Source organism: Xiphophorus couchianus, chromosome 7, assembly GCF_001444195.1.
Source record: "Xiphophorus couchianus chromosome 7, X_couchianus-1.0, whole genome shotgun sequence".
Classification (NCBI taxonomy): Eukaryota; Metazoa; Chordata; class Actinopteri; order Cyprinodontiformes; family Poeciliidae; genus Xiphophorus; species Xiphophorus couchianus.
Window position 1 is genome coordinate 33,094,783 of NC_040234.1, and position 22,095 is coordinate 33,116,877.

Sequence of the window (22,095 nt, forward strand, 5' to 3'; positions counted from 1 at the left end):
TAAAATCTCTGAGTTTTTTTCTTGCAAATTTTCACCCCTTGGAGCTCAGAAATGTCCTTGTTTTTTCTGGAAAATTTCTGAGTTTTTTAATGGAAATTCAGTCCTATTTTTTTTCTATCCAAAATGGTCCTGATATGCAGTCGTGGAATTCTTATTTTAAAAAGTCAGTATATTTCTCTTCGTGACCCTATTACAGGTCCGTAGAATTCGGTTCTGGTTCCTCATGTCTTCATTGTGCGTTGATGTGTTTACAGTGTGTTTTCTGTGTGTGCGTGTGTGTGTGTGTGTGTGTCAGACAGCACAGTGTTTGTTTATGGAAGGCAGATGTCTCTCTGTCACTCAGCTCGCTGATAATCCTCGTCTATTTTTACCTCCGCCGCCCCTCCTCGCTGTTCCAGCCACGCTTCCCCTCGCACCGCTCCGGTTCCACTTTCAGCCAGAAAGCATTTGGACCGTCAGCACCGAGCCTCAGGTACCGTGTTCCATGTGTTCTGCGTAGGTTTCAGGCCTCGGACTGTTTAAAGTTTGGGGTTTGTTGTGTTCAGTAGCGGCTCCACCAGCTGTAAGCGGATCTTAGTGATAATTAACTGGAATCTCGGTTTACACGTAATAAATGACACCAGCTGCAGGCCTGTAAAAAAGATCTGTGGGGTTACTGTTGCTAAACAAACAGGTTAAAGTGAGATTAGGATAAATGTTGCTAAATAATAATCAGTTTTTATTTTATGTTAATATTTTCTCAGAAAACCAGATTTTATTGCGTTATTGTTATTAGAGCGGCGACTTCAGATCCAACAGGATGCTGCTTTACTTCCTCTGAGCTCTGTCGCCATGGTAACTGATGCTGGACACCTGGCCAGAGTAGCTCAGTCCAGCTAGCATGTCAACAAACTAGAAAAAGCTTGTCTGAAGATGAAAGTCTGATTGTATTTAAGACTAAAACTGAAGATTTTATAACTTTTTGAGATCTTGCAGAAATCCTGTGACTGATCTCGTTCTGTTTGACTTTAACCAGAGGAATATCTGTGCAGATGTGAATGCTAATGGAGCCAAAACAAGTTAAATAGCTTAAAACCTCTCAACCTGACACTGTTTTTCTGCTTTAAATTTTCCACATATTTCATTGCTTCTTCTGTTGGTAAGTGTATAGTATCTCTCGTTAGCTGTATACTTTCATCAGATTTTGCTATGTTTGAAAATATTGGAAATCATTATCTCTGTTTCTGCAGCAGCTGGGTTGATTCTGACGTTTTGGTTTGTCAGGTTATTAAATCTGAAGATAAAACAAAAAAGGGAATTTATGTCATCACATTTACATGTTTTTTTCCCTTTTATGATTTTGTTTGATATATTTAAAACTTTTACTCTTTAAAATTCTTCTTGTGTGTTTTTTTCTGTAGGAGTTCAAAATAAACAACAACCACCAAGAACTGGAGATACTGGGATACTGGTTCTGACTTCAACTGCAAACTGTAAATATTGGAGCAAAAACAAGAAACGCAGGATGGACATTCGAAGTACAAACTAACAGGAATCCAAGGAGAAAAAGAAGAATATTTTTATACTCGTCAACCAGTAACAGACTTTTTTCAGTGTTTCCTCATGAGTACTGGGGAGACAGAAGAAACTGAAGAGACATGTGGATGTCAGAGACAAGAGGACAGCAGCAGCAAAGTGTCCTTCACGACTCTGAGCTCCATCGCCATCCAGGCCGGCCGGACCCAGATTGTTGCTTCTGTCCTCCAGGTAACAGAAATACAGACATTCACGTCCAATTAATGTCCTTTAATTTATATGTAGAGACGGATGAGTTAAAATACAACAAATCAGGGAGAAAAACCTTCATATAATGTTTCCAAAATCTAAATAATTGGACAAATTACATCTGAGGGTGTGTTACTTATCATTTACTTTCTTAGTTTAGGTTTAATATGAGTTTAAAGTTTTAAACATATAAACAGACTGTAAAGTAACATACTTTAAATGTTAAAAAATCAGCTTTTAAAACACAAATTCATAAACTATGATTATAAACTCCACAGTATTGAGTCACACTCAATAAATAATATTTGTTGTTTGTCAGATTAAAATAACCTTCAACAGTTCTTACATTTCATTAAGCCCACATTTCTGTTTTAAAAAGTTATTTTATTATTTTCAGTAGCTTTAAGTGGAAAATAATCATAATTAGTTGACAGGCTTGAAAACAATTTGTGTGTAATTGATCAATATTACATGTTTCTCTTTGTGAATTCGGTTATAAACTGACTGACTATAACTCTAGCATTAAAATATAAAAAAGGGAAGAAGAAAAACTTGAAGATTCTTGGTGTGTAATATAAAAACCATCAAATTAAACACAGTTTTCATTTTGATTTCTAAATATTAAAAGTGTTGTCCGAAAAGTCACTCAAGCTTTAAAATGTAAAACTCATTAACTGAATGACCATAAGCCTCTTGGTACAAACTATAAGCACGTTTCCTGAAAGCCTCATTTAGTTTGGTTATTTTTATAAAATTAAACTATTAGCTGACAAACCAGTCCACCTTAAATCTGTCAGCTTGTAATGTGTTTTTAGATCCGAGTTAAATAAAGCATCTGGCTGACACACAGTTTTAAATGTTAAAATCTGTTGGCTGTCAGGCTGTGAATTTAGATAATTAAAAATATATTTGCCAATAGACAATTTTAGAACAGAGTTTAGAAAATTAAAGCAAAACACCTTCAGTTTTGCTTTAAATGAAATGTTATAAAACTGTTTTTGATGGTTTGTTTAAACATTAAGACATTTTATCTGACAAAGCATTAAATAAAGTCTTTAGCTGACAGAATATATTAATTTACTGAGAACTGAAACTTCTTTTAGTGGTGAGTTTAAACTTTAAAATCTGTTAACTGATTAGATGTTTTAGGTTATAACATTTTAAACAATTAAAAATGAGTTTCTGACATTAAAGCCATTAGCTGAAAGGTTGTTTTCTCTGGGTCCCTGTGGAGGTCATGTAGACCAGAACTGTTGATCCACGTGCCACTTCCTGTTTTAGCTCCAGGTCAGCTGTGTGGGTGTGTGTGTGTGTGTGTGTGTGCGTGTGCGTGTGTGTGTGTGTTATCACCATCTCCATGTCTTTTTTTGGACAACATGCCAGAGATACCGTATCAAGGGAGGAATGCTCCAACACAAACACTCGTGGAGAGATTCAGAGTCAGACCGCACCATGTCTGATTCACAGCAGATAAAGCTTCAAATTGATACTAATTTCTGATCCATACATTAAATATTTCTGTTGCCTCGCAGCAAGAAGATCCAATTTCTTGTTCTCTGTTCACAATGGAAGCATGTTGGAGTAGCTCTCAGTTCTGATTTGTCCTATATCTAGACTTTTATTCATTTCTAAAAAAAATTTAAGGGCCCACATTTTTAAAAATTATGTAATTGTATTATTTGTTTATTTATTGTGTTTTACATTTATTTCTTCAGTTAATAAGATAACTCTGTATGTCTTTTTATAAAATGGACATGATTCTTTGGGGGGCACAAGCACCTTTCAAGAGGGGGCCTTGGCTCCCTTGGCCCCCCCTTGGGGGGGTGGATGCATGTTTGGATTCCCACTGGTTCTGTTTAGCTGGAAGGTTTTTTTGCTCTTACTTTTAAACTTTCGGACAGTTGTTATGATTTGTAGCACAACAAGCAGCCAATTATCATCTCGTAAGTTCAAATATATTTGAACTATGACCCCAAATCCCAGAAGAGTTGAAAAGAAGGGTTCATGGGTGCAGAGACAGAAAAAGGAAGTTAAAACCAACTCTATCCCATCATGCTCGAGGATCATATCCCCTACTCCAACGTCTCTCTGCCTGGGTTTCTAACTGTAAGGTCAGACAGAGATTTAAAGAGAAGCAGGATAGTTTTTCCTGATTTTCTTTTTTTTAAATCAAAAACTTTACAGTCAAACCACAGATAAACAGTATGTCAACATGGAATAACTTACTAAGCATTTTCAAGATAAGATGAAACTTGTAGATTAATTAATAAATTCTTAACTTTTAATTTGACATGAAGAAAAAACATTGAAAACATTATTTTTTTTTTTTTCTCATTTGGATCGGATGACATCATGTCTTTTGTTTGGTTGTTCTTTATTTTTTGGGATTTTATTAGGCCAGCCAAGAGTCACTATTAAGCTAAAGAAGAAGTTGACACTAGTCATGAATAAAATGTCTCTGGTTTGTGTTTGCAGAGCGGCTCTCTGATCCACCTCCAGCTGGTCCAGTTCCAGCCAGGACTCTGTGAGATCGGATCGGACCGGGACGAAAACCACATCCTGATCCAGGAGCAGCAGCAGCTGCTGGACAAACTCCAGGTCCACAAGGACTCAAGCACACTCTGATCAAGGCACTCTGCCAATCTATTGGGGATAAAAGTTATGGATTAATGAGTTAATCTAAAGTTGATTGATCTTATCCTTCGACTAACGATCAATTGATAAACGGCCATTTCTTAAAAACTTGAATTTTCTCTTGGTTCAAGAGGGTGGTGACCATTTTTACACAAAGGGCAAAATTTTCTCATAATATACTGAATTTTAAAAAAGCACATAGTTAACGTTAATATTTTGTATCAGTTGTACTAGCTACTGACTGAATAAACAGAAAGTAGTAGTTTTCTCACCTTATTAATCTTTAAAAAATATATAAAGTAAATTAAAATGAGAACGTAGAAAGTAGAAAAATGAAACATAAAAAGAATTAAATACAAGAAAGACTTTAATTTCCATAAACAGAAAGATATTAATACAGAAGTACCATCTATTGCTCTTAAATGAATGTTAAAACTTCGCTCCATGAAGTGCATTAACACACGACAGGCCTTAAAATCAACCGTGCTTCAGCATCAGGTTGTTACAATTTCTATCTATTATTCTCTCTGCTTATCTTTCATCACACCATCCTCACCTAATTATCACATCAGTAAGTTTTGAATCAACCGTATTAAGTGCATTTTAAACGCACACCTGTCTCTGCCGTTCTAGTGTGGCCGCCATCTTTATTTCTTTGTAAGAACGGTTCCGCTTAAGGATGACCAGGATGACGCCCTCTGCTGGATGGCGGCCAAACTACAGCATTAAAATCTAAAAACGGATGTTATTAAACGATTAGGACTCATTTTAATATAGTAGACCACTAATCAACAATTATTTGTTAGCATCCCCTCCTATATATTAATATGTAAATATGTTATTGCAGAAACATGAGCCTGAAGTGTTGGTTGTGATAGAAAAGAAACACCAGGAGAAACTGAGGATGAGGAGGGATGGAAGGAGGAAACAGGAGGAAGAGGAGGAGTTGACCGAGGCGATGAAGGCGTCTCTGAGGGAGGGATGGTCGCTGCTCCTCCAACTGCTGGAGAGACGTCTGGACGTCCTGAAGCAGGCTTCAGATTTCTTCTGCCAAGTGATGGAGGTGAAGAGGGATGAAGAGGGTCTTAAAGAGACAGGAGCTAAAAACAAAACAGGGCTCACAATGTGCTGCAAACATTAAGACAAGCTCCCTTAGACCTCAGGAATAATGTTAGAAAATAAGAACAGAGAGTTATCTTTAATGTTTTCAACTGCAGCTTTTTCTTTAATTTAGTTTACGTATCTTCTTTTCTTTTTCGCTTAATGAAATAATTATATGAAAATTGCATTTTATTTTTACTCATATCTTTCAGTTTAGTGAGAGAGAATTCCTCACAGAAACAGAAGAAGTCTTTGAGGGGGTGGAAACTTTTCCAGCTGATCAGAATACTGTCACCTTCCTCAGCAGGGCTGAAAGTTGTTTGGTTCAGTCACACATTCCTCCATCCTGAACCGGTTTTGGTTCTGGACAGCATTCATTGGCTGGCTGCACACCTTTTCACCAGAAACACCTGTTGCTGTCTGAAACATTTTGCAGCCACAGATAATCAGGAAAGCCTGGACAGCTGGAATAATCCTGGAGATTAGATCATTTTACTGCTCTGCTGCTCACTAAGGTCAACATGTGTCGCATTTAAACTGGTTTAAACTGTAAAAACATGCAGCTGAATTTAAAAAGCTAAAGCTAATGAAAGCATTTTTTTCTTTTTATTGCTTATATGTCACATTATATAGTGATTTATTTTCCATGAGCATTGTTTGAGAGATTAAATGAAACATGAAAATTGAGGCATTTGAAAGTAATATTATTTTTTAGTATTTTATTATCACATCCAAACTCAATGTCCTGATCACTTCTTCCAGGACAGACATCTCTGACATGGATGAGAACAAGCATCGTTGATGTAATTATTTTCCAGATAATTACGGCAATTATGGGGAAAATGATTCATCACTAATATCTCTCTGTGCATTAAGAACAACCAGAGAAGCTAACAGATTTAAAATGTTTAATAACATTACAAAAACAAATATTTTTCTTTATTTCCACTGTTTTTTTGTTGGATTAATTCACAGAAAAGCTCATTATCTTTCTGCTGACAGTTTCTATTCTGTCTGTGCATTATTTTTACACCCTTTTCTTTTAAGTCTCAATTCTCAGTCCCCTTTCTCTCCATCTAATTGAAGATTGATTTGATATTCATTCAGAAAATAAACCAAAATATGAATAACAAGGTTTATGTCTGTCTGACTCGTGTGCTTCTCTCTGCCTGCAGTTTGCCATTGGCATTGACAGATTAGAGAATCTCCAGGTTAAAAATGAAGACAAACTGAATGAGGTTCGGGTTTCCTATGACTTCATGAGGAAAGGTATCAGAGCTCATGTTAGTTTTACTTCTATAATCTGAAAACATAACTCAATTAAGTATTATTTCTGACATCTAATTTGATGTTTTTGTAGCTTCAAGTGTTGATAAATGTCTAGCAAAGCAAAGTTAGGTGTTTTAACAGATTAATCTGGTTTATTTTTGACAGAGATGATAATAATTTTCTATGTTGACCTGTAGATCTTCTGGGAAAGTCGCTGCAGGTTTTAACAAGCAGCAGCATCCTCCTGCAAACACTCAGACAGCTGCAGAGGACTGAGGCCCTCCAGAGGAGAGGAAGGGTACTGCAGGGTGATGAAGAAGATGTTGAGGAGGTCAGAGTTCAACAGTGCTGTTTCCAGGACGTCTTTTGAGCACCATGTTGTCATTTATCAGCCAACTAGAAACAGAATGAATCAGCTGTTTTCTCAGTTTGCTGTTTGAGATCACTGATGTTGATGCTTCTTCCCAGAGTTCCCAGTACAGCAGAGGCCCGGTGCTGAGGCTGGAGCAGCTGGTGGAGGACCTGCAGGACCGAAGGCGGAGGGCTGACCAGGCTTTCAGACTACAGCTGCAGCAGGCAGAAGTGGTTCTCAACATGAGGGAAGAGTCCAAAACAAAAGCAAGTCTTGATATTAGATCATCACTTTTGTTTTTATTATAAATCAGTTCACTTCCTTTTGATGTTCTGCCAGCTGATTTATGCAGAATTCAAATTTCAACCTGTGAAAAACTGCAAGAAAAAGAAGAAATGTTCAATAATTTCACACCAGCCCTGTTTAGTCTGCTTTAATCAAACTCTGATTCAGACCAAAAAAGCAAACTCTGGTCCACCTAAAAACCTTTGTCTCGGTTTGGTTGAAGTGAACTCTGGTGCAGTTTGAATGCGTATATGAACACCAGGCACACCGCTCCAAAAGCAGGAAGCAGAATATAGCACAGGGCATTCTGTTCCACTAAAGGTTCGTCTTTAGAACTGAATTTACCAGACTATCAGGTGTGAAAACAGCCTAAATCTGTGATTTCACTGATGCAGATCTGCTTTCACGGATAAATGACCCAACAATCCACCGTTTGTTGCATCTTTCCCAGTGAATCAGCAACTCTTCCATATGCTCCCCACAGCCGTTCTGATCAGTTTTTATTATTATTTTACCACAGAACCAGAGTCTACTGAACCAGAACCTGCAGTTCGGCTCGACATCAGACCAAACCAAAGATCTGGGGTTGAAATCAGGATCCAGGTCAGATTTCCAGATTAAATCTTCCTCAGAACAAAATCTTGTAGAGCAGACAGAAGAACCAGAAGATGTAAAGCTGGAATCCAGATTACAAGAGTCTGGACAAGAACCAGATGTAAAACCAGATTCCTGGTTCAACCCGAACTCCAAGTCTAGATTAAATCATTTCAGAGATCTGAAATCTGGGTCCGGATTAGATGAAATCAAAGACATGCGTGGATCCAGATCAGAGTTCAGATCAGGAGGAACCACTGAAACCAGATCAGAGACGACCAGAACCCTGCAGTCTGAATCCAGTTTATCTGAGAGCACAAAACTGAAGACAGAATCTGGGTCACAATCTGATGCCAGATCAGACCTAAAGCCGAGATCAGAAGAACCAGGACCTGGATCACAGCAGGACAATGATCTAAAGCTTCAATCTGGAACAGAAAAGACCAACAAACAGCAGCTGGAGTCCAAAACAAAGGAGACCAGAAACCCACAGTTCAGTTTTACAACTGTTCTCAAAACCAAGTTTAGATTAGATGAGTTGTACATATGTGAGCCTGATGTGAAGCCAGGATCCAGATGTGGAGAAATCACTGAAAATAGAACGGCGTGCGCTGAAAATAGATCAGAACAGACCAGAAACCTGCCGTTTGAATCCAGTTCTGCTGAGAGTTCAGACCAACAACCTGACCTAAAAACAGAACCGGAGTCACAAAACTCTAGAGACTCTCAAATTGGGTTCAGATCAGAACCAAAGAAACAACTTAAATCAGAGTTACTTATATCTGGTCCCAGACCCGTTCTCAAAACCAGATCTAGATCAGAAGAACAACAGTACACATCTGAGTGTGATGGAAAACCCAGATCCACTGGATCTGGTCCAAAGGGGATCAGAACCTTTGGGCTCAGATGTAATTCAGAAAGCATCCCTGAAGACGGATCAGAGAAGGCGCCTCTGAAGTCTGCATCAATACAGCAACGTGGATCTGGATCAGAGAAACCAGAATCCAGTTCAGCTGAGATCACCGACCTCCAAACTGGATCCAAGTTGGACCTGAAGAATCAGACCAGATCACAGCAGGGGGAGGATCTAAATCATCTATCTGGATCTGAGAAGACTGGGAAACAGAGCCAGGAATCCAAAATGGTGGAAACTAAATTCAAATCCAGGTCAGACAAGTTGCTAAGATTCGGATCGGATGCTAAACCCGGATCAGAATCAGAAGTGACCAAAACACCAGAGGTGAGTCCCTGGTTCAGGTAGATCTATCAGAACCAGATTTGGTTTAATTATTCCAGCCCTGAAACTGGAAATACACTGAAAAATACATTTCTGCACCTTCCAGATCTCTGGATCTGGGTCGGACCCGGCTTCAGTAAAGAACCGACTCGGTGAGCAACAACAGATGGAGGCACGGCAGCAACAGGAGGAGTTCAGGAGTGGATACCAGGAGAGACTGGTGAAGGTATGGAGCTCTGTCTGTTAGAGGGTGAATCAGAGAACATTCTCCCTGGTTCTGAAATCAGAACCTCCTGTTTCAGACCCGGCAGGACCTGAACTCTGTCTCAGAACTGCTGGACTCCTGTACCAGCATGGATCTGGGTTCAGAGCTACAGACCAACAGGCTGCTGGAGCAGTTCAGACAGGCAGAACCACATTTCAGGGTAAGAACACAGTACATATATTTAATGGTAACTGCAGCCCAAATGAGAGTGTATCTGACACCAGAATCTAAACATCTGTGAGTTGTTTCTTAAAACTGGAACCAGATGAACCCAAAGATCTTCGGGACATTTAGAGACTGACTGATGCTGTGAGGCGTTTTCTCCCCAGCAGCTGGATGTTGAGGTGGAAAATACAGTGAGGAGCTGGGAGAACCTGAGCGGAGTCCAGGCCCGCCAGGGAGGAGCAGTGATGGAGGAGGATCTATCAGAGCTGCTGAAGCTACAGCAAGCAGTGAAGGACAAAATACAGCAAGGCGAGTCAATCCTGAACCAGAGCAGCAGCTTCCATCTCATAGCCAAACAGGTGAGAAGAGAAGTAGTGTCATCATCCTGCGGGATCTTAAAAAGTCCCTTCTTAACAAAGATTGAATAAAAAATAATAACATGGAGTCAGAAATGTTTATTTAAAGGGGCAATATTATATAAAATTGATTTTTCTATCTTTACAGCATGTTATTTCTTCATTAAAAACATACCTGAGTGTTGCCCTGATTCTTTCATGCATGTTTGAGAAATCCTGTGATTACCATGGCAACCATTCAGCTGTGAACTCTTGCGTGGACCAGGTATTTGCTCATTTTTGTTGGCCAGTCTAGAGGAGCTGAGGTGTTGGTCCTCCTCTGAGCTGCAGTTTCCAAGCTTCCGCCTTCAGATTAGCCAACAAGAATTAACCAAAACCTGGTGGAACTGCACATCTCCTGAGCTCATTGTAGGAGCTACTGCTCAGTGAAATGTGATGAACTCCAAAACTAAAAACTCAGCTCTGTTTAACAAACTCCAGAGAGCTGTGCCTAATTTTAATGTTAATTTTTCTGTGTCCAGCTGGAGCTGCTGCTTCAGTCAGAACCTCTCAGTCCTTTAACTGGTTGCACTGGTGTACATGGGCCCAAAGAAAAAGAGCTGAGTCACTTACAGGAGGCCCAGCAGCAGATCCAGAACCTCCTTAGAACCACCTCGACTATGAAGACGGACATCTGTACTGCAGTTTCACAAAGCGTATGAATGAATAGTTTGCTGTTTTTACTGAATCACATGATGAAAACTTTAATCAGTGATGCTCTCTTGGTGTTTCAGAACTGGGCTGGTTTCCAGGTGGACCAGCTGGAGATCCGTTTGGGGTCTCTGGACTCTCTCTCTGTGTCCTGGCTGAACAAAGCAGCTCAATGTGAGGAGGAGCTCCGAAGGGAACAGCTGACTCACCTCCTGCATGAAGACATCACCCAGGTGAGGTTTCAAGTCAGAGCAGGCCGAGCAACATAAAACAAAACTATACCACAGAAATCAAACATTTTAATCTGAGATTGGTCAGAATGTTTCTAACCATCCATCTATTTTCTAAATCTGGTCAGAAGAAATTTATTCTTTGGTTATTTTTGGAGCTTCAACTCTTGAGATCCAAATTGTGAACTTATGAGAGCTTTTAACAAGTTGTCAATCAGCAAAGAGACCAGCAGAGGGCGCTGCTGTCGGCCTTCATGCTCTCACATTTAAAATCTGACTTCTACTGATCATGAACTTTGCTGTGTTAATATTTATTATCATCTTATAATTACTCAAAAACATTTCAGCTCAGGAATTTATTACGTCCATAAGAACTGTTTTCACTGTATCATAATTTATTTTCTCAATTAATTTTTTCATCAGTTGTTTCTATAAAGTGGTGAAGCTTTAAACTATCATTAATATTAATTCTTCAGCTGCTTTAGGTTCACTTGAAATTAAGGTGGCAGACTTCAGGATTTGTTGCAGATTTAAATAATCTCTGTCAAACTGTGTAATCTTTGGGATTTCTTGTGAATTTATTAGACTTTCAACAAAAAAATTACAACATTTTGCATCTATGTGAATATTCTTTGCTAAGTTTCCTGATACGTGTTGGTTTATTGCTGTGTTTAGTTGAATTTGGGAGCCTTGTCCTGTCTGAATCATAAATCAGAGTTAAACACATTTCTGCGAAGCAAATCTGGTGCACAAAACAACCATTGTTTAAAGATTATAGGAAATATCTGTATGATAGGAAAGAAATTATACAGTGTTGGGTGCACATTAAAAACCCTCAAAATAAATGAATATTTAATTGATCATATTCCGTTTTTGTTGTTGTTGTTTTTTGTATTATAAATGTCCTGATATTTTAGAGAGCTCATGCTTTTGCAAGACAAACAGGCCCACAGCATCACAGATACTCCACCAAATTTAAACCCACCTGAAATATTATTACCTTAAATCTCAGTCCTAAACAATTAAAATCCCATGTTTTCCCAATATTGATCAGTGGTTGTCATAGTGACCTAGTGCCAGTCTTCTGAACAGTCCTCCTCACTGAACAAAGTGAAACAATAAACTTGGGTCACCATCCAGTTCAGTGGCCCAGAGAACTGGTGCCTCAGTGTCTAATCCTATTTATACCCCATGGAAACTTTTAGGTGGCAAACCAGTTCATGGTTCCTAGACATAGAAATGAAGCTACAAAAACTAGAATTATCAACCAAGTTGTTTGTTGTTTTTTCTTTTTAGTTTTATTATTCAACTGCAAATAAAAAGTTCAAAGGTTTTTACACATGTTCACCAGTAGATGGATCCCACTCAGTTTGATGGTTTACTGGTGATACTGGGTCAGTGCAGTAACAGGAGAGACTCCCTAAATACAGTCAGCCCAATGACAGGCATTTCCCATCATGCACTTGGTGCAACATGTTGGCTATCACAAACACACATATTAAATCTGTGTTTAGGAATTAAATGATCGCTAATCCTGACCAGTATAAACATGTTGTGATGACTACCTCTGTAACACCGTTTTCAAATTATTTCATAGATAAAATCTACAAAGTATGCCATGAAATAAACTCATATTTATTTTTCCAGTTTTAATTTGGCATCACAGTGAACCATGTAAACCCAAAATTAAATCTTCAGAAATTTGCTAATCGCCTAGCTACATTCTCCTGTTTCTTGTTCCATTGGAGCTCCTTCCTCTGTCTCACCCTGGGTTTCCCCAGCCTCCCTTCTCCCCCTTCTGTCGCTGTGACCCGTCCAGCCGTTGATTCAGTTCCGCTGACGGTCGGCTCCGTCTCTCTCAGCTGTCGTCAGCTGACAGATCAGACACTGGACACCTCTGCTCCTCCCCGCCGAGACAGAAATGTTTCTCTGCTCCAAAAATAATCCCATCAAAGACCAAAGTGGCTGGAGCTGCAGAAACAAACCACATAACTCCCTGATTCTACTGAATGAAGAGGAGAACTCTGTATAACCTACAATCACCAACAGTTTCTCCATTAGGTATATTGATCATTTCTGAGTTGTCAAGGGACCACACAAAAACAAGGTGATTGCAAACTGTTTATTTTGAGTTTAACATGATCTACAACACCAAAACTTAACACTTAGCAGAAACGGGGGTTTTTTCACTTAGTATCAAAGTCTTGAAAAGCGATAAGAGGTTTCCGAACAGGTCAGGCCTACACAAATCATGTTCATTACATTTGTTTTGCACAAAATCATTCTTAGATGCCATAAAACAGATAAAATATAATCTGTCACTTTAAATCCAAATAAGTTGCTGCTTATTGGCATCCACAGGTGAGCAGATGGCTGAGTTGGGGGTCAATGTCCCCCAACTCAGCATTGACACTCATATGGTTGCAAACACATGTGCAATTATACAACCGTACATCTTTGAAAAGTAAAACACTCGTCTTTTCAAGCAGCCATTATACAGCAAATACAGCGGTAAACCAACTGCCCAAACTTGCTGGTTCTCAGCTTTGGTTAATAGGTAGAGGTGCATGTTAGTTGTGACTTAACAGATGGGAAGTTTTGAAAAAAAATTTTTAAAGAAGTATTAAATGCATTTTATTGTCACTTTTCATTACTTCAATAAATACCACAAAATACTATGATAAAATATCACCCATCCCTATCGGATGCAGTGGATTTCCCAACCAAACAGTTAACTTCTTAACTGGCATTCATCAACCCTGTTGGACATTTACGTTCTAAGTGAAAGCGACTGTTCTTCTTTGAGCTTCAGCAATAACAACAGTGTTTATCATCTATTTATAGAGCAGATAGTGCCTTAGAGGAACTGTTGTTTGGTGTAACTTTACTCCTGTGAGCTCAAAGCAGCTGTCGCCTTTATGGACAAATCACCTCCTGTAACTGAAACCTTGACTTAAGCAGCACAGAAGATGACCTTTATCTTTTATAAAACACATACAAACACAACATCATTATGAATCTGAATATTAAAGGTGACTTATTATGCTTCTTTGAACAGGTTAGATTAGGTCTATGGTTTATACAAATCATGTTCATTACGTTTATACACAAAATTATTCTTAGAAAATGAGATTTTAGACTGTTCAGTTTGTATATCTTTGAATACTAGAAGTGGAGCCTCCTGCACAACCAACAAAACTGCTTTAATGGTTTCTGAATGGTAAGTCAACAGCAAAGCACTTGTCTTTTCCAGCAGTCATTGTGCAGCGCATGCAGCGGTAAAACCAGCTAACCAAATGTGCAGGAGCTCAGCTGGGGTTGCTAGGTGAGGGGCGGTGCTTACTGATTTGTAATGTCGCATTCCTGACGTTTTTGAAACGACTCATTTTCCAGAGACTAAAAAACTAAAACGTTTGGGTGTTTTTTTAAGTTAGTTGGCTGTTTTTAGAAGCAATTGAGCCTCAAATGGAAGTACAAAAAATGTGCTAAATTAAGTCCCTTTTAAGACTTTAGTCTTAATATCTTAATCCATGTTGTCAGGTTACTGTTGAGAATCATCACGTCTTTTACGGTGGGATTTAAGCACAACCTTCTGTTCTGACATTCTGTTGTTTTAACTTCTAGCTTCGTGAGTCCTTCAAGGAGCTGAAGAAACGTTTCAGCAACACAAAGTTCAACTACTTGAAGAGAAATGACCGAACGAGGAACTTGAAGGCAGTCTGGAACCAGCTGCAGCAGATGGAGGTTTACCTGGAGAAGCTGCAGGTACAACAGAGTTTTACCTGATAATTAACCCTGATATGACCCACCTGGTCCAATCATCGCTTCTAAACAAAGCTCAATGAATTACTGATTTTCAGGATGTATTACCAGAGGAGCCAAACAATTGAAACAGCAGAACTGTAGACCTGTGACCCCTCCACCCGTTAGGAACCTTATTTCTGTAAAATCCAACTTCTTGAACAATGCTTAACAGTCAATAACCATAACAGCACAGATATTGAACTTTATTCAACTAAAAGCTCACAAAACAGCCAAGTAAATTAATGCTTTAAAATTTATCTGGAAAAATTTATTTAGTGGAAGCTACGTATGCTAAATGTTTCCAAAGCTAGCAAAAACACCAAAACACTACAGTATACAAAAATTAGCTTAGCTATTAGCAGATTACAGAAAAACTGGCCGCCCTTGAGTAAAATCAAATTAGGAAGTTTTCTTATTGTTAGTAAACAAGTATCAAAGAGTATATGTATAGTCTGCTTTAAATTCAAGCATTTCAGGATCCTCTCTGATGGTTTGGCCTGAAATTTGAGCCTGAAATTAAAGTGAAACTTTCAGAAACTCTGTCTGTACTGATTTTTATTCCTTTAGTATTTCGTCTTGGTGGTCGATGTTATATTGGGTTGACCAAATGTGGTCCATCTGGTCCTGCAGGGGCTCAGGAAGCGCGTTCACGGTGTGACAGCCCGGCTGGGATCGGAGGCCAAAAACACAGGCATGGCCCGGCAGTTGGAGGACGCCATCAACGAGCTGCAGAGGCAGATGGGACAGTTAGAGAGAAACATCTGTGAGCACCAGAAAACCCTGGACATGACATGCAAGCTGCAGCAGGCCATGGAGGAGGTATCACTGCCCGCAATCAATCGGGTTCATTGATGAGCTGATCGATCAGTGGGTGTACAGCTGCATGTCGCTCTGTGTCCACAGTACCATTTCTGGTGCGAGGAGGCAAGCGCCACCATCGCTCGCGTTGGGAAGTTTTCCTTGGAGTGCCGCAGCACCGAAGCCGTCTCCGTTCTGTACCGGCAGTTTGAGAAGTTTGTTTGGCCGACGGTTCCTCAGCAGGAAGAGAGGATCAGTCAAATCACAGAGCTGGCTGTCAGGCTGCACGGTGGGTGGAAAACTCTACTGAGGCAGAGGCTTTTATTCTGAAAATTTCTTTGGATGTTTTACTCAGAAATGATAACTATTCTGCAAGAACTTTCATTTAGAAAGTACAGTGGTATAATAACCAGCTTTTATTCTGAAAGGACAGCTTATATGGATTTTTCTTATGAAACCCACTCCTGCCTTTATACCGAACATAAAAATCATATCGTCTCTGAAGCTTTGATCTGGTTATGAGTTTATTGGAGCTTTTATTGTTAAAGGACAGTTGCCTGATAACTAAAAAGAACCTTTATTCTGAAAGGACTTAATCTCTGCTATTCTACTGACAAATAACAGCTAACCTAATATTCTGCTAGCAAGAGCATTTATTTTGAAAGGACAGTAGTTTGTAATCAGCTTTAAAACCGAAAGGTTTTTGCCTCATCTTCATCTTACAGAACCGTTTATTCTGACAGCTATTTAATTACCAGAAACCACAAGATCTTACTTAAAAAAACAGCTGCTTAATTATCTGGACTTACTCTGAAATGATAGCTGTGTGAGAATTTAATTGAGCTTTTATGCATATTATCTTGGAAACTTTTATTCAGAAGTGACAATAGTCTGATAATCAGAAAACAGAAGCTTTTATTTTGAAAGTACTATTATCTCATAAGCAGCTTTCATTGTGAAAATTCAGCTGAGTTTACCTGAACTTTGTCGCATTATCTTACAGGTGATTTTATTCTGGCAGCTATGTAATTAGCACATATGATACACTTTTATTTTTGAAATGATAGCTATCTAATTATCAGGTTGCACTTACACTGAAAGGATAGTTGTCTTGTTACAACTTTACAGAAGTTTTTATTATTAAAAAGTTAAAGCTGTATAATCATCAACACTGGTTGTTTTTCAGTTTTTTGGACACTTTTTTTGAGATCCGCAGTGAAATTGATTTCAGACTCACTGTTCATAATAGTTGTGTTAAAAGATGTGTAATTAAAAAAAACATACAATGAATTAAATTAAATATTTTTTGGTGTTTCAGGGGTGGAGGAGGGTCAGCGTTACATAGAGAAGACGGTCAGTAAACACTCAGACATGGTGGAGTCCATCAGAGAGCTGAGTGAGGGACTGATGGAGCTGGAGGCCAAACTGAAGGTGAGCAAACTCCATTCAAAGATCCCACTTAGATCTGACGATCGATAATGTTTCTTCTTCTTTTGTTCTTCATGATGGACGTTGAATTCAGTTGGAGAATCTGAAACAGCAGCAGCAGAAGGATGAAGAGGAGAAGGTAGAGGAGGAAGGAGAGAGCGAACAAGGGAGAGAGACAGAAGAGCAGGAGAAGATAAAGGAAAAGAGCAGGATGAAGCAGAAGGATAATCGCCACACACAGGAGGCTGCTGATATGGTAAAGATAAATAACTCAAATATAAGGCAATTAATGTGTGATTTATGATGTTATTGACAAAAAAGATTTAATTTCCAGCATGAACTTAAAGAGACAGGCCACACCCCTGAACTGATCACAGAGAACGATAGAAAGGAGGCTGCTGCAGCCAATAGGAAGCCTCCGTCAGAGAAGAGTGACGATGTAAACGGACCAACAGCAAACAGGTTAGTAGGAACACATAATGCTGTAGATTATATACTTTTCTCGGTTTTTCTTCTTTTTGGCTTGAATCCAAATTATTATTATGAAACATTTCATTTTTTTGTGAATGTTCCCAACCCCAATTATATTAGTTTCCTCTGATTTAACTGCATATTATAATAATATAATTTCTATTGGCTTTATTGCATCAGTTTTGGTAGGCTGGTTGAAAAAAGACGTTTTGGAATACAAAATAAAAATGTTTCACATCTCTAATATTCAGCTTATCAATAAAAGCTGGAGATTTAAAGAAACCATTGAAAAATCACTTTGAAACTATTAAAACCAGTGTTATTAAATTGTTGCCTCACATTATTGTCTTTAACCTCAGAGAGTTACACAGTGAGAAGTTCACCTCCTCCTTCACTTCTACCCTCACCATCTGCTCACCTGTGGATGCCAAGCGGCAGGTTCATGCCGCCCTCAACCAATCACAGACTGCTGCTTCTGAGCCTCAAGCCCCACCCTCTCAGTCTGTCATTGGTCCATCATTTCCTGATAACCAGGAAGAGTTTCTTAGGGAAATGGAAGGAGTGGAACAACACATCGGTTCCAGCTTCTGTGGCTCAAATTCACTACAGGTTAGAATCAGCAATAATATTCACCTCTATGCTGATGATACTCTGCTATATATCACCAAAAATTCCTGATCACGCAAGTAAACTTGAAGTATTTAATATAAAGCATCACATAATGGAGTTTTGTTCAGACAGAAAGGGAATTGTGGCTTGAAGGTAGACTTCAACAGTATTTACAGTCATGTTACGTTACAGTGGTTCTATTGCGATACCTCTGTATTACTTATCCAGAGCATTTAACCAATTTTTAAAACAGTCTAGACAAATATATTATAAAACATTAAATTGTTTTCTTCTTAACCCAGGAAACTTCTCCACATGTGGAGCTCCATCAAGCTGAGGTGACGACCGAGGATTGTTTTTCCAACGATGAGTACGATTGTGCTTCCCCTGACGACATTTCCCTGCCGCCGCTGGCTGAGACTCCAGAGTCCAACATGTTCCATTCAGATGTTGAAGAGGGTTTCTGTCTTAGTTCTCATAGCGTTCACATCAGCCAGGTCAGCCACCAATGCTATGCCCAGTCAGAACCAACTAGAACTGATTCTGTCCCACAACAAAAAGAGTCAAGTCAGATGGAGAGTTGTCCAGCTCCTACAGTCAGACTACAGAGCAGGACCAGGTTTGTTTCATCCACATTCACTCTGGTCTTTGATCAAAGGTCTACTTCACTAATGCTTCCAGATGAAAGATAATGTTTCTGTTGTACCACAGGTTCAGGTCAGAGTCCAGATCCTTTAACCCAAGTCCATCCACAGTTCCTGTTACAACACTTTTTACCAGTACTCCATGCACCATCCTGAAAACCAAAGAGTCTACCTCTGACGTCTCTCTGGACAACCCAGTCCATGGGTACAACAACAAAGACTGCTTTAAAGTTAAAAACTCTCCAAAGCAGAGATGTCCATCCACAACCCTTACACAGGATTTGAGTCAGAGCCTTCATCCGCAGTCCTTCTATGGTTCAGACAAAAGTCTCCACAATCACAACATTCCTAAAGGAGAGACTGAGGTTCTAGACATCCATCCTAGTTACACCAAAACAAACAGTACCCTTCCTGAAAAGAGGGAATTACTTGAATCCCATCATTGTACAAGTCATACCCAACAGGACATTAAGTCTGCTGAAAATTCAAGAACCATGCCTCAACAAGACAGGCTTGCTAAGAGCAGCACTAGTTTAGTCTCCCAGCAAAACATTTACATCAGGTCATCTTTTTCAGGCAATTATTGTACCAACTCAATGGTCTGTAGCAACTCTGCACAGGAAAGCACATTCAATCCCTCCTCTGATCCAGTCTCTCTCATGTTCAGTGTGACAGACCCTATCCTCCATAAAAACATAACCCAACCACAAGACAATGACCTTCTAGAACCTTCTACAACAAACTCCCAAAGTTCAACATCTCAAGATCCAACCTTTCCACATACCAGAAGTGAACCAGATCAGGATGTACTTTTAACACTTAAAGACAGCACAGCAATTAGTACAGCCACAACAGTCACCCAGAGCATCTTCAACCGGTCTTTGCATTTTGGCAGGTCACAGACCAACAAAACGTCAAACCAATGTCCCAGAGATCCATCTGAAGACCTCATCCAAAACCCTTCACAGCCTAAAACCATCAGCAACACCAGTATCTACTGCAGCAAGCAGGGTCTTCAGACAGTCTTCCCTCTCCAGGACACCCAGCAGTGTGTGCATGGTTCCAGCATGAGTACCAGTTTAGCACAGCTGGTTCCTCCCCACCTAGAACCTCAGACACACCCTTCACCTGATCAAGCTAACCTGCATGGCACATCTCCATATTCTACACCTCATGTACTAACACCATCCCAGGATCCTGATATTTGTCAACCCATGGCTATCCGGGAGGAGATCAGACTTACTCCCCAGATCCAGGGGCCTCCTCTTCCTTCTGCTCGTCTTCCTCATCCCTCATCAGAGTCTATTCCTTTGGGAAAAGTCTCTGCACCTGGCCTTACCTTGTTCACCAGGCCCTGGTCTCAAGCCACAGTCATGGAGGGCTGTCCAGTGATGTTAGAGGTGGAGGTGATGGGAAACCCAGAGCCCAGGCTCACTCGGTGGGTAGCTTACAACCACCTCCATGGTAACACTCAAGCTTCATCAGATTATTAATAACACCACTCAAAAACAAGCAGCAATTTCATCTGTGGTAACAAATGACATCATAATCACCATTTTTATTACTTCCAGTGGTAGGCGCCGCTAATTAAAATGTTTGTTGTACCAACCGTAAAGCAGTAATCATAAACACTAGTACTGCTAATACTAAAACGTTAGATATTGAATGGAAGCTAATGCTAAAGTGCTAAATTCAGTCATGTTGACACAAAGTCAAACATAGTAAATTGCCCTTAGCATGATAAACTTTAAATTTGTACACCTACCTGTAGTTCAGGAAGTAATTATTTGGTTTCAGATTTATAGTCGCTATTGCTAACTGTTGCTGATTTTGCCTCTTTGACCAGAGTAGGGTTTCGGTTACAAAGCACACAGGACATCAGAAAATAACAGTCGGCAACCAAAACTAAATTACTTAAGGTTTGAAAAACAGCCAAACAATTTAGCACTTTATTCAGAAGTGTATTTAATTTATTCAGAAAAATTTGTTCAGAGGAAACCAAGTGCACTAAACATTTTCAAAGTTAGCTAGAGTGCTAGGGAAAAAATGAACTCCACAATTAGCACATTAGCAAAAGTGTGCCTACCACAGATTATTTACAACCATGTCTGATTTATTGTTCGGCTTAATGAGATGTTCATGACTCGTGTTATTGAGTACAATAATCAAAATACCCCTCTCCCCCCACACCCCCCCAAAAAAGAAATTTAAATATGTTCCTTCTTAACCAGTTTTAGTGAATAAAAACGAGAGCATTTTTTGCTAATTTTCTGCTTTTTTAATTAGTTAAAGAACAAACATCTACATATTATAATGGTTCATTGTCATAAACAATCTTAACCCTGATAACATATAGAAGTATGAAGCTTATAAAACAAGTTCTTGTTCAGGACATTTCTGAGATTAATCTCAAAATTTGCTTGTTTTTTTTTCTAGAAAATATTCAACTTCTGAAGCTCAAATGTTCTGTTTTTTTTCTCTAAAGTTTTTTTGACATAAATTTACTTTTTTTCTATCCACACTGGCCCTAATACACCATATATAGAATTTAGTGAAACTGCTGCAGCCAATCATTGTCTGATTTTGCATCTTTTTAATGACTTTATCTTTCACAGACTTAACAATATAAACACCAGTTTGCTTTTTCACAGAGTGAGCCTGTTTTGCGCACAGTAACAGACAGAAGATAACCCTCCGCTCCCTCACATGTGATCGGGGCAGCAGCTGCTTGTTGTGCTGTCTGACCTCTTGTCATGGTCACTGCAGGTTTAAACTTGAAGAGGACCAGAACCAGAACCAGGATCAGGACTTACAGCTGTTGACTGGAAGCAGCAGTGGTGCTGATAATAAATGGCTGATGCTGGAGGCGTTGGACGTCATCATGGAGGACTGGAACACCTGGTTTGGGACTCTCTGTGTCCTGCTGTGGCTGCTCTACCTGGTTTTACTCTGACTCAAGCAGTTATGCTCTGACCTTTTTATTTCTGCTGGATGGATCAGATATTTGAATCCGTTTAATCTGAGCTGTATGTCAATCTGATTTTAGCTTAACTGACCTCTATAAACATGTCATTTTCATAATTTTAAACTGACTGTAAACCCAAGCTTTCGTGTGTTGTAATTTGGTTTGAAATGTTTGTAGTACTTTAAAATATTAAACTGAGTATGACGACAAACTTTGGAGGAAAAAAAAAGACCAGTCTCTTGATTTTATAGTTATTAGATATGCTTGGAATGGAATTAAACAAACTCAATTTCTTCTCACAGGAACTCTAGAAAGCAGCAGCTCTAGGTAAACTTCTAATCTCCAACATCTATGGTGATTCTTTACTGTTTAAATGGGACGTTAAAAAAAAAAAAAAGCTGTGAAAAAATTTCAATGTGCTCCTGAAAGTAATA

At 39.2% G+C, this 22,095-nt stretch overlaps 1 protein-coding gene across 2 annotated transcripts; it reads left to right on the top strand.

Moving 5' to 3' along the window:
• Positions 1 to 65: 65 nt before the first annotated feature.
• On the top strand, positions 66 to 22,026 carry ccdc141 (coiled-coil domain containing 141). 2 transcript variants are annotated; one of them, XM_028024229.1, is made up of 23 exons: positions 66 to 472; positions 1,401 to 1,746; positions 4,240 to 4,362; positions 5,246 to 5,461; positions 6,675 to 6,768; positions 6,966 to 7,099; positions 7,237 to 7,386; positions 7,926 to 9,239; positions 9,343 to 9,462; positions 9,539 to 9,661; positions 9,831 to 10,025; positions 10,544 to 10,717; positions 10,796 to 10,945; positions 14,567 to 14,707; positions 15,377 to 15,565; positions 15,650 to 15,833; positions 16,863 to 16,975; positions 17,067 to 17,228; positions 17,307 to 17,434; positions 17,803 to 18,052; positions 18,355 to 18,671; positions 18,764 to 20,134; positions 21,463 to 22,026. In XM_028024229.1, the coding sequence occupies exons 2-23, from the start codon at positions 1,603 to 1,605 to the stop codon at positions 21,647 to 21,649; spliced, it is 5,979 nt and encodes a 1,992-aa protein (XP_027880030.1). In that variant the 5' UTR covers positions 66 to 472; positions 1,401 to 1,602; the 3' UTR covers positions 21,650 to 22,026. The 2 variants fall into 2 exon arrangements, with proteins under 2 accessions (XP_027880030.1, XP_027880031.1); XM_028024230.1 differs by having other exon boundaries at positions 9,834 to 10,025.
• The last annotated feature ends 69 nt before the right edge of the window (positions 22,027 to 22,095 follow it).

Bases quoted from the DNA above. Each gene is read 5' to 3' on its own strand.
- ccdc141 (XM_028024229.1), top strand. From the start codon at position 1,603: ATGAGTACTGGGGAGACAGAAGAAACTGAAGAGACATGTGGATGTCAG. The intron at 10,026-10,543 runs GTGAGAAGAGAA...TTCTGTGTCCAG, and splicing joins TCCATCTCATAGCCAAACAG to CTGGAGCTGCTGCTTCAGTC. The intron at 18,053-18,354 runs GTTAGAATCAGC...TTCTTAACCCAG, and splicing joins GTGGCTCAAATTCACTACAG to GAAACTTCTCCACATGTGGA.